At 36.3% G+C, this 13,390-nt stretch overlaps 1 protein-coding gene across 1 annotated transcript in view; it reads right to left on the bottom strand.

Annotated features, from left to right (window-relative positions):
- MIB1 (MIB E3 ubiquitin protein ligase 1) overlaps positions 1 to 13,390 on the bottom strand; it is a 119,028-nt gene that overhangs the window by 74,921 nt on the left and 30,717 nt on the right. The window contains exons 6-7 of the mRNA XM_059893667.1: positions 12,884 to 13,088; positions 5,589 to 5,772 (exon numbers count right to left, since the gene is read on the bottom strand). Coding sequence (XP_059749650.1) covers positions 5,589 to 5,772; positions 12,884 to 13,088 — 389 coding nt within the window. The remainder of the gene's footprint in view (positions 1 to 5,588; positions 5,773 to 12,883; positions 13,089 to 13,390) is intronic.

Raw genomic sequence — 13,390 nt, 5'->3', positions numbered from 1 at the left:
ATCCTTTTTTAACCTCATAAGATACTTCTTGAGAACTTGTAACGCAAGTAGTGCAAAACCATCATCAATCTAGCCTAAAAAAAGAAAATCTGATTTCTAAAAAAAGCAATTTAAACCAAAAAGGGCTCAAAGCTTACATCTATGTTTAAATCCTTTTTGGAATCAAGCCTGATTTCAAAACAGAAGTATGTAGAAGTAACATGCTTATTAAATATATGGAGTAAGAAGACCAATTAGGTACGAAACACAACCAGAAGCAGCAGCCCTCATGTGGCGGGTACTGTTCTAAGAGCTTTATACGTATTGACTCACCTAATACGTAAAATCCTGAAAGCTATGTAATCTTATTAGCCCCATTTCAAACTCAGGTCCAAAACCCATTCTCTTACGCACAACAGAATAGCCAATAACAACACTAGAAAACTGGTGAAGAGTAGTGATAATATCTGACTATTTCCTAACACAGAGGAGACTGCCCTTAAACTTGTTTTCTCTTTTGACCTCTCCACAGCATCTGACTCCAACTTCTTGAAAATATTCCCTTGATTTCTGGATGACAGCCTTATCTTCCTGCCTGTTCCTTCCCTTTTTCCACTCACTGGCTCCTTTTCCTTCTTCAGATTCCTAAGTCTGTTCATTCTCCCAAACTTTATTCCTTGTTTTTCACTCTACTTTCTTGGAAATTTAATCCACTTGACAACTACCGTCTTACTTCCAAAGACTTCAAAATATACTACTCCAGCCCTGTTTACCCCTCTCCTCGCCCCAAAACACACACCAATTTTAACTTCTCATTAGATAGTTTCACCTGGAATTTTCCACCATCATCTCAAACTCTTTGAGGCTGCATTCTTTTTTTTCCTCCTTAACTGTTCTTTACAGAAAATCTCAAACACACAAAAATAGACAATTGTATATTGAATCCTCATGTACCCATCAACCAGTTTTAACAATTGTCAGTTCATGGCCAATCTTGTTTTCCCTACCCATTCTCCCCTCCTGTATTATTTTGTCATGTAAACTCTTTTTCTTAAAATATAACTTCAATACTATTATCAACCTATCCCAAATTATCAATAACTCTATAATAAAATAAAGTACTAGTCAGTGTTCAAATTTCCGATTGCCTCACAAATGACAATTTTTTTTAGTTTGTTTAAATCAAGTTCCTAACAAAACCTACACATTTTTTTCCTTTGCAAATTACTTGTTGAAGAAACAGGGTTATTCGTCCTATAAAGATTCATCCAATCTTAATTTTACTAATTGGTGCAGTTTAATAGATTCATCTGTCTTTGTATTTGGTAAGAAACCCTTCGAATTGGCTGCTAGATCTTTTTAACATCACCTAAAAATCTTTGATAGCTTCCCTGCTATCTGGTATGAGGCTCATCTTGTTCACTTCCTGCCAAAGAACTAGAATTAGCCATTTCTCCAAAGAGCCCTGATTCTTCACAGAGGGAAAGGTTATTTCGAGACCATAATCTAGGCACTAAGGTTAGTTATTGTTACTGGAATGGTCACTGTTTCCACGCCTTTTCATGGACAGAGCTAGGAAATGGAGGCGGGCGCAGTGTGTTTTAAAACAAAGATAAAATAAATCGTGAGTTTAAACACTCTCGCAATTCAAATTCCAGCCTACAGGGTCTTTTCTTAACCTCTTCTATACTACATCTGCGTCTCCTTTTTGCCACTCTGATAATTCTGGTCCTCGGGGTCATTGGGAATAACAGAATTAGAATTATCATATAATTGCTCATTTGATTTTTTGTCATATTACACACACAACAGTCTCAGAGTAACAATATCAACACTATCACAAACAATAAATTTACGAAAATTGTTAAATTTTTTTTCATGCAGTTCTGAAGGGCATAGACCTCCTATAAGGATATAAGGACAAACTACTGTGTTTGGAAATCACTTGGAATTTCCTCTCTGTATGATTAAGCCAACAGGAAACACACTTAGGTTCATTCGTTTCATTTTATTCTCCACTTTTGGGAGTTTCCTTTTTGAACTTAATTTTGTTTTCTAATTGTATAAAATACATGTGATTTCAAACCAAATCTATAAAACAAGACCTATTCAAAGATGTTTCCCTTCTACCTTTGTCCCCCGTATCATATTACCTTTCTATACATGAAAACTTTTAACTTTATGGTTAATCCTTCCATTGTTTGCTTTTTTAAATATAAAGTTTATATTAAACTTTATATAGTCCCAATTAATAACTAAAATGCAATCAAACAGCTCATTGAACTTACCATATCCTCTCTGCATTCCCAGCCCATTTTCTGACAGTCATACTTTATGTTGTTAGATCATATAACCATTATAAACTCTACCCTTTCCTTTATAACTATCATTTAATCTTAGTTCAATAAATAAATATGTATTTAATGATCACTACCAGTCCTTCAGTTGACATTTCTTCAGTCATTTTGGTTTTCTAAAACTAATTCTCTAGTAGATTACTCAGAAAAGGCTCATGGGGACTCGATTCTCTGGATTCTTACATTTCATAGCAGTCTACAGCCTTTACAGTACTTGAAAGTCAGTTTGCTTATATATAAAATCCTTAGCTTATGTTTTCTTTCCTTGAGCACCTTAAATAAATGTTATTTCATTGTTTTCTGGCATAAAACATTGAGATCACATTTTTTTTCTTAACAACAATCTGATTTTCTTTCCTTTATAAGTAACTTGGTCTTTTTTCCTAGATACCCAAAGAATTTTTTCTTTTCTTGAAGATTCAATTATTTTACCAGAATATGGCTCTGTGTTTGGTGTTCTGGGTTAGTTTTCCCAGGTATGCAATGTGCCCTTTTTTAATTTCAAATCTTTCAATTTCAGGTAAACTTTCCTGGAATTACAAATTTTAGCATTTGTTATATTCCATTACTTTGGTTTCTGTTTTTTCCTTTTTGCAAGGATTCCCTAATACACATATATTAGATATTCTGTATTTGTCACTTTCTCTCAAATACATTTTATCTTTTTGATTTTAAAAATTTTCCTCCTTTTTACCTTCTGTTTCTCTTAAGGCATTATCTGTTGTATTTATTTGCTCTATGTTGCTTTTAGCTTATTTCATTTCTGAAATGAATTTTTTAAAATTCTTTCCTAAGTTCTACCTCATTTCTAATTATGATTTATTTCATCCTTTCATGTCTTTTATCATCTTCTTAATTCTTTAGCTCATTTTGAATTATTAGATTTTAGTTTTCTGTGCATATCTTTCTGATGTACTTTCATCTGTCTGTAGAGAAGTTATTCTATTCTTTATTCTCCTTTTTCAATAATAACAGTGCATAGGGATTCGACCATGATCCCTTCCAACTTTTACCTAGATTTGCTCTTTCCTTTGTGCCTATTGTCTCTACCCTACTCAATCTGGCTTCTATTCCCAGAATTTTCTCCTCAATGGAGGGCTCTGCCCTGGAAGGGAGATTTGGCTGGTTGGTTTGGAAAGTTTATAGCCCCAGGCTACTCCAGTCCCTTCAGACTTTAGCATGGACCTATTGCTCTCACCCCAAACTGGAGTCTACAAGAGCCCTCCCAGGTTCGGCTGTTGTTATCACATTAATCTACCACACTAACCAATGAATACTCATTAGCTATTCTGGAGTTTCCCCCTTCTCAGGTCCACCTGATGCTCCATTAATTCTCTCTGCTGCCACACAGATGCAGACCCTGTAGCTGTCAATGGTTTATCTTTACTCATTCACATTTTAAGGTTCAAAAGACTATTCTATCACCTGGCTTTGTTACAGATGTTTGTAGCTTTTTTAGTTATGCTAACTAATCTAGTTGTTGACTGTTTTAATCATGAGAATTTGAGAAGATTCAAATCTACATCATCACTACTGGGATCCCAGTACTGCCCTCTAGAAATTACCTAAAGGTTTTGCTTATACAGCAGCTTAATATGGGAGACAGGCTTTGAAGTAATATAGACTTGGGTTCAAATTCCAGTTCATTATCTTAGTTCTGATTTCCTCATATTTAAAATAAGGATGTCATACCACCACCTACTTATAATATTCCTAAGACAAATAAAGTCTGTATGTTTATGTATATATGTGTATACATATATATAGCATGTGCTGCATATGTACGTATACATCATTCAGCACAGTGCTCAGAATAACTGGGCACTCAACAGATGGAAGATGCTATAAGGTGTCACTGATAAGGGGAAAAAACAAAAACATCTTGACTATAAAATAATTTTAAATAGTATATATAGCTCCTATAAAACACGTCAAAAAATGACATTTTGAGTAACACCACACTATAGTGAGGCCTGAAGTATATTAATACATTTTTTTAACCAACTTTAATACCAAAAGCAAACAAAACAAAGAGGGATTATATAGAACTCAACTTTTTGGAGAAAAATAATGATTCTAAAATATAGTCCTGAAATACAACTATCACTTATTCAATACCTAACTAAAGCAATAAAAAATGTCAGCATCATGTGCAAACTATGAAATGTCTTTGAATGAAAGTACCACAACAACAGAGATTTTTTTTTTTTCTGTTGTGTTCACTATTACATCCCTGAAGGCTAACAGGCACACTGCTTCTGCTAAAACATCTGCTGAAGGACTAAGGCAGAAAGGAGGAATGGACTGATGGAGGGACAGGACATCATGAAGGATAGGAAAGGGGGACTGGACAGGATAGGAGGGGGCAGAAGGCAAATGGGGCAGGAATTGGGGCTGGACAGGAAGAGAAAAAGGTGTTGACCGGGACAGGGGACTGGACAACACACCAGGGTGGGTTGGATACCATATGAAGGGGGTGGGAGGGGAGGTACATGGGACAGGAAGGAGGTGCTTAAATGGGATGGGACTTGGGAAGACAGGATTTGTAACAGGATGAGACAGGAGCAGGGAGTGGGCAAAGTGGAGGGCTGAAGAGGAGGATATAGCAAGGTGGAAGGGAATGGGATACAGGGCAAGGCAGTTAAGGGCAGTTGGCAGGATGGAACAGGTAGTACAGAAGGAAGGAGACAGGAGGACAGAAGCAAGGAAAAGATGGAGAAAGAGAAAGATGAATGAAAAGAGGGCAGAACAAACAAATTATTTTGTTACTGCTGAACATTTGACGAAAAATGTATTGATTGACTAAATAAAAAATTAAACTAGCTCTTTGGGAGCAAAGCTATCTCAGAAGGCACACGTCCTGAGCTGCTCTTGCAGTCTAAGCTTTAGAGAGGCATGCCCCCAAGTGAGGAGAGCAGCGGTGGTCCAGCACTGCTGGTGGCTGGATGAGCACGTCGCTCTCATTCTGGGGTGAAGTATCAGGAAGCCTCTTTGCCTCACCCCAACATTACATTCTCCACTAAAAGCTCTATCAAAAAATATTAACTAGAGCTCTTTTTTGGACCTTCCCAGGCTAATCTAACTGAAATAAGTTAGAAAATAAAAGGCATACATATGTTAAGCTGCCAATGAAGATTACAATTCTCAAAGGATTATGCTAATTTAGTTTCTAAAATCAAAGTTTTAAAAACTTTTAAAAACTACATAAACATGGTATATTTCCTAGTCCCAAATTATTTTATATGTACTTACTGGGAGCATAGCTTCGGCCCATTCTCCATGTCCTCTCTGTAGAAGTTTAATTCTTTCCAGGTCATAACAAACTTGTACAAGATCACCCACTTGGAACTGTGAGGGGCCTCCTTCTGCGCCCTGAGCGGCATCCCCACTTCGGACAATGTTTGCTTTAGTGAGAACAGCAGGATTGAAGGTCCACCTAAAAATCAAAGCCAAAATTCAACATGGGTAAGTTTACTTAATTTTAGCACAAATTCTTAGTTAACCGTTACAGGGAAAAAAGCTTTATAACACATCAACAGTGTAAAGCAATCCTTTACAATTACATCCTGAATGATTTGTATTTCTTTTTATGATTTTATTATACAGATTTGGGAAAAGAGTTATCCATAATCTCACCACTCTATTATGATACACTTCTGTCTAGCACTTCTGTCTAGATTTATTCGCACTTGCATGTCTTATAAAATTGTTATAAAAAAAGTAACACACACTCAAAAAAACAAGTAATACACACTCGTTAAAAATTAAAACATTTGGGGCTTCCCTGGTGGTGCAGTGGTTGAGAGTCTGCCTGCTAATGCAGGGGACACGGGTTCGAGCCCTGGTCCGGGAGGATCCCGCGTGCCGCAGAGCAACTGGGCCCGTGAGCCACAACTGCTGAGCCTGCGCGTCTGGAGCCTGTGCTCCGCAACAAGAGAGGCCGCGATAGTGAGAGGCCCGCGCACCGCGATGAAGAGTGGCCCCCGCTTGCTGCAACTAGAGAAAGCCCTCGCACAGAAACGAAAACCCAACACAGTCAAAAATAAATAAATAAAAATTAAAAAAAAAAAAAAAAAAAAAAGCTCAGAGGCACTAGGTGTTTCCTCTAAAAAAAAAAAAAAAAAAAAAATTAAAACATTTCATAAACATGTAAAGTAAAAGTGAAAGTTCCATTTCACACAAACACACCTGGATCACCATTCCCCACCCCACTAGACACCACAGTTAATACTCCATTGCGTAGCCCTGAAGATCTTCTATTAATATGCAGAGTGATGGTTATGAGAGAGAGAGTTGTTTTGTTTTCCATAAATGGGATCATAATATACATATATATATTATTCCGTGACTTCTTTTTTCTCAGAGAATGCATCCTGGAACATTTATTTTTCAATGTGACAGATATAGATCTATTTATTTTGATTTAATGGCTACAGAGTATTCCATAGCATCGATATACACAAATGTACTTAGCGATTCTCCTATTGACTATCATTTAAAGTAATTCCACATTTTCACTATTATTACGAACAATATTATAAAGAACATCACTGTATGTACATCTTTGTGCACATGGGGGTCAGTATTTCATTAGAGATTCTTTTTTTTTTTTTTTAATTTTATTTATTTATTTATTTATTTATTTATTTATTTATTTATGGCTGTGTTGGGTCTTCGTTTCTGTGCGAGGGCTTTCTCTAGTTGCGGCAAGTGGGGGCCACTGTTCATCACGGTGCGCGGGCCTCTCATTATCGCGGCCTCTCTTGTTGCGGAGCACAGGCTCCAGACGCGCAGGCTCAGCAGTTGTGGCTCACGGGCCTAGTTGCTCCGCAGCATGTGGGATCTTCCCAGACCAGGGCTCGAACCCGTGTCCCCTGCATTAGCAGGCAGACTCTCAACCACTGCGCCACCAGGGAAGCCCTAGAGATTCTTAAAGGAACCACCTAATCAAAGTATATATTTGTTTACAATTCTGATAGAGCCAAACAGCTCTACAAAGAGTACACTATTTTCCCATATCATTGCCAATCTCACGGATAAAAATATTATCTAGTTTTAAATTGCCATGTATGGGTATCTTACATCCTTGTAATCACTGTTATCAAAACAAATTTGGACTCGGATTTCTTCTTTCCTATACATAAGCATTTTCCTATGCTGCTACCATCTTCATAACCACCGTTCTATTGACTACTTAATATCCCATCAAAAAGTTGTACCACAGTGTATAACACATTTCTCCTAGTCCCATATGGTACTCCAAGGGAAAAAAGGTTCCCTAGTCAAATAAACTTTTACAATATGGCATATTATACCCTCCTTTCCTTATTATAATGGTCCTTAGCATATAAAAGGCTCTGAGAGGTCACAACACACAAAAACCTGCTTACTAAATTCCTATAACCATGTAAACTTTCTTTCTAAAACAACCACAAAGAGAAAGAAGTGCCTCTGATCAGTTAAGAATAAAACTCAAATACAAAAAGTTTTCTTTTCAGTCTTATCAGTCATGGTGCCCTTTATTTACCTCACTCCCAAAGTTCCAAAATTTACTAGACCTGTGTAGTGCCCGAACAGTAGTTATTTACTCAAGTTGTTCCTTCTGCCTACAGTGCTTCCTTGCCCAGGTGAAAACCAAATCTTTCAACCTTACTTAATGTAATATGCTCTCTTAAGTTTTCTCGGATTTGCCCAGCTGAAATGACCACTCTTCTTTTGTACCTACAGAATAGCCTGAATATTCACCTATCATAACTACTTAAAACATTTTAATACAGCTATTTCTGACTTTGTCTATCCAAATTAATAGGGAAACTCCTTCAAAGCAGAGGACCATGTCTTGTTTGTCTTGGTAATTCTAACATAATCACAGGGCCTAATACAGGATAAGTATTTAATAAATTGGTGTTGAATAAAGAATAAAAAAAGATTATTTTCTAGAAGTCAAATGTCATGTTACTAATAACACTACTGCCCAAGAAAGAATTTTGACCGAGGAAGAATTCTGCAAGTAATAATCCTAATCTGTGTTAACCTAACATTTCCAAACAACAAACAAGATACTATTTAAGACAAAATATGGTAGTACATGCTACTCTGAACTTCAATTGTGTTAAGATTTTTTCCTTCTTTTTTATTAAGAGCTATACTGAGATGTAGCTCACATATCATACAATTCACTCATTTAAAGCGTGTAATTCGGTGGTTTTAGTATATTCAGTTGTATAAACCAACCACCACTACCTAATTTCATTTTCATTACCACAAAAAGATACCCCCATAACGATTAGCAGTCACTCTGAATTCAACCCCTCTCTCCCCAGCCCCTAACAACCAGTAATATACTTTCTGTTTCTATGGATTTCCTTATTATGGACATTTTGTATAAATAAAATCAGATAATATGTGACCTTTTGTGACTGGCTTCTTTCACTCAACATAATGTTTCCAAGATTTATCTACGTTGCAGCATATGTCAGTACTCCATCCCTTTTTATGGCCAAATATAATATTCCATTGGATGAATATATCACATCTTATTTATCCATTCATCAGTTGATAGACATTTGGGTTATTTCCACATTTTGGCTGTTACGAATAATACTTCTACAAACGTACATGTACAGATTTTTGTGTGGGCACATGGTTTAATTCTCTTGGGTACAAACCTGGAAGTAGACGTGCTGGGTCATATGGTAACTCTATACATAGCATTTTGAGGAACTACTGAACTGTTTTCCAAAGCATCTAGACCACTTCAAGTACTTACCATCAATGTATGAAGGTTTGGTTCTAATTTCTCTATACCCTCAGCAACACTTGTAATTATCCTTTTTATTCTAGCCATTCTAGCATGTAAAGTGGTATCTCATCATGGTTTTGAATTGCATTTCCCTAATAACTAATAATGTCCTGCATCTCTTCAAGGGTGATATAAAATGAATTGTACCCCTCCAAATTTCATATCTTAAAGCTCTCTAGCTCTTAATGTAACTGTATTTGGAGATTGGGCCTTTAGGGACGTAAGTAAGGTTAAATGATGTCATAAAGGTGGGGTGCCACGTGAGAAGGCAATCCTCTACAAGCCAGGAAGAGGTCTCACCAGAAACCAACCCTGATGGCACCCTGTTCTTGTACTTCCAGCCTCCAGAACTGTAAAAAAATAAACTTCTGTTGTTTAAGCCACCCAGTCTGTGGTATTTGTTAATGCAGCCCTAGCAGACTAATGCAATGAGTTTATTGGCCATCTCTGTATCTTCTGTGGAAAAATGTCTGTTCAAATCCTTTGCCCATTTTTCAATTAGGTTATCTTTTATTGTTGAATTTTAAGAGTTCTTTATACTATATTCTAGATATAAGTCCCTAATCAGACATATGATTTGCAAATATCTTCTCCCATTCCATGGGTTGTCTCTTCACTTTCTTGATAGTTTCCTTTGAAACACAAAAGTTTTAATTTTGATGAAGTCTATTCACTCTTTCTTTGGTTGCTTCTACTTTGGAAGTCATATCTAAGAAACCACTGTCTAATTCAAGGTCACAAAGGTTTATGCCTATGTTTTAAGACTTTTATAGTTTTAGCTCTTGCATTTAGATCTGTGATCCATTTTGACTTAATATTTGTACATGGTGTGTAGCAGGGGTCCAATTTCATTCTTTTGCATGTCAATATCCAAATGACTCAGCATCATTTGTTTTGTTTCGTTTTTTAATTGTAGGTTTATTTTTTAGACTGTTGTATACTTGACATATAACATTAAATTAGTTAACATTAAATTAGACGTACACCATAATGACTGAATATCTGTAAATACTGTCGGCACCGTTTGCTGAAAAGACTGTTCTTCCCCCATTGAACTGTGCTGAACCCCTGTCAAAAATCAACTGACTTTAAATGCAAAGGCTTATTTCTGGACTCAATTCTACTCCATCAATCTACATGTTTATTTTTAAGTCAGTAATAGACTGTCTTGATTACTGTAGCTTTGTGGTAAATTTTCAAATTGGTAAGTGTGAGTCCTCTAACTTTGTTCTTCATTTTTAAACTGTTTTGGCTATTCTGGGTCCCTTGAGTTTCCATATGAATTTTAGGTTCAGTTTGCCAATTTCTGTTAAAAAAAAAAAAAAAAAAAGGCAAGGATTTTGATAGGGATTGCACTGAATCTGTTGATTAGTTTGAGGAATACTGTCATATGTTAAATGTTGAATTATTTCCCCCTAAAGATACGCTGAAATGCTAATCCCCAATACCTCTGAATGTGAGCATATTTAGAAACAGGGTGTTTGCAGATGTAATCAAGTTAAAATGAGGTCATATCAGATTAAGATGGGCCCTAAATCCAATGACTGGTGTCCTTATAAGGTCACGAAAAATCATCTTTTGATCATTTTCTATGTAAAAGACTCTAGAATTTCCATGAGCTCAATTAACTTTCTTCTATGCCTCCTTAGGGTTCTTTCCTTATGGATGGCTAAGGTACAAATGTTGGCTTGACGAAAATAAATAGCAGGCTAGAGGACTGTTGATGTGGCTCTCGGTATCAAATAATCTCCCTACAACTGTCTGACCTTGACTAATCAGAGACTGACTTGAATGAATTTGAAAATAAACTATGTACCCAGAAGAAAAAAAAGAAGAAGAAGGTCATGTGACAATACAGGGGCACAGAGACTCACAGGGCACAAGACCACGTGAAGACAGAGGCAGAGAAATGAGTGGTGCATCGACAAGCCAAGGAACGCCAAGGATTGCCAACAATCATCAGAAGCCAGGAGAGAGGCATAGAAGAGATTCTCCCTCAGATCTCCAGAAGAAAACAGTCTTGCCAACATCTTCACTTTGGACTTCTAGCCTCCAGAATTTGAAAGAATAAATATCTGTTGTAAAGCCGCTCTGTTTGTGGTAATTCGTTATGGCAACCCTAGGAAACTAATACACCATCTAAACAATATTAAATCTTCTGATCCATAAACATGAAACGTCTTTCCATTTAGGTCATCTTTAATTTCCTTCAACAATGTTATATAGTTTTTGGTATACAAATCTTGTACTTATCGGGCTAAATCTATTCTTAAGTATTTTATTCTTTGTGATGCTATTGTAAATGGAATTGTTTTCTTAATTTCATTTTCATATTGTTCATTGCTAGTATACAGAAATACAACTGATTTTTCTATACTGATCTTGTATCCTGTGACTATGCTGAATTCATTTATTAGTTCTAATAGTTTTTTTGGTGGATTCTTTAGATTTTTCTATACACAAGATCATGCCACCTGTGAACAGAGAGGATTAACTTCTTCCTTTCTCTTATTTCTTTTTCTTGCCTAATTGCCCCAGCTAGACCCTCTAGGACAATATGGAATAAAAGTGAGGAGAGCAGACATTCTTGTTTTGTTCCTGATCTTAAAGGAGAAAGCATTCAGTCTTTCCCACTGAGTATGCTGTTAGCTGTGGGTCTTTCATAGATGTCCTTTATCAAGCTGAAGAAGTTCCCTTCTGTTCCTAGTTTATTTAAGTATTTTTATCATGAAGGATGTTGGATTTTGGCAAATGCTTTTTGTGTATCTCTTGATATTATCATGTGTATCCTTAAGATTTAAACACAATTAGAGCTAATTCTACAATGTGGTTAGCAACTTAATGTTAATTTTTCTTATTTCAAATATAATCCTTCTCCTAAAGAATATCAGAGTTAGTTTCTTTATGTACATGTCAGTAATAAAGCTTTGACAACTATTCAATTTAACTACCGAATTTTTTCTTTAAAATACTGTAAACATACTAGTAAACTGGATATATTTTGGCCCCTAGGGACAAATAAATAAAAGGCACAGGCCCAGTCTCCAAGAAACACGAAACCCAGAGACCAAGTAAATAACGATTTTAGTAGATAACAGGAGACCTAAACAGATAAATAGCGTATGCATGTACCAGGGAGGGGGGAAGGAGAGAGGAAGTAAGCATAAAAGTTCAATATTTATAGGAGGCAAAGGAGTTAATCCAGAGAAGGAGGGAGACAAGGAGGAAAGGGTATTCTGCATGGAAGGAGTGGTGTGTGCAAAGGTTACAGAAGTGAGGAGACACATGCAGTGCTGTGTTGCTGATAAGCATTAGTGTGCGCACAGGTGTCTGTGGCAAGGGAGAGCTGTGTTACCATGAGATGACGCTGGAGATATGGGCCAGAGGAGTTTTATTGTTATCCCGTTCATTCAGGGTAGACTGATGCAGTCCAACAGAACACAGAACTTTTTAGCTATACTTGGACCTAATACTGATACAATGTATTCTGCCCCCTAAAGGAAAAAAAAAGTGCACAGAACATTGAATCATAAATATATTCAAATAAATATATACACTTACACACACACACACTGTTCTTACTTGTTTCCCTCCACTTTACCAACATATTCTGGATTTTCATCTATTATTGAAGAGCTAGCTGTAAGAAGTCTTTATTTTATCATATTATTTGCTTTCTTTAAGGCTCTTTCCTCTATATACTAATTTTATTTGCCATTACTGAAAATTAAAAAATATAACCAACCTATTGCCACTTGGATACTGTACTACAATGTCATGATCTTCATCAATGCCACAAACAGTTCCAGTTGTAGTTAAAGTCTCAAACATGCCATCAGTCCATCCTCCATGACCGTGCTGCAAAGACTGTACAATTTCTAGGTCAAGATCTATATTGACCAGGTCACCAATCTGCAATCCACCAGGATTCCTGTTGCCATTCTGCTCACCTATAATTGCAGAGGGAGTTGACAAAGGAAAAGGAAAATCACAGCAACAACAGGCAACTGCACTGTTTTAAATAAGAAAAAGCCCAAGATATTTGAGTTTTAGTTACTATCTAATCTTAAAATGTTTTGAGAATTTACTGTGAATTCTAGAATTAGAGAGCTTTAAAAAAAGAAAGAAAACAGACTCAAAACCAGAAATAATGTAATGATTTACAACAATGACTGAACAGGGGCAGAATCTACAGAAGACTAGGCAACCATCTATCAGAACACAAAGTTCTGGGCATTGATAATATTCACCT

The sequence above is a fragment of the Balaenoptera ricei genome, chromosome 14 (assembly GCF_028023285.1).
Source record: "Balaenoptera ricei isolate mBalRic1 chromosome 14, mBalRic1.hap2, whole genome shotgun sequence".
Classification (NCBI taxonomy): domain Eukaryota; kingdom Metazoa; phylum Chordata; class Mammalia; order Artiodactyla; family Balaenopteridae; genus Balaenoptera; species Balaenoptera ricei.
This window is presented reverse-complemented; position numbering and strand designations above follow the sequence as displayed.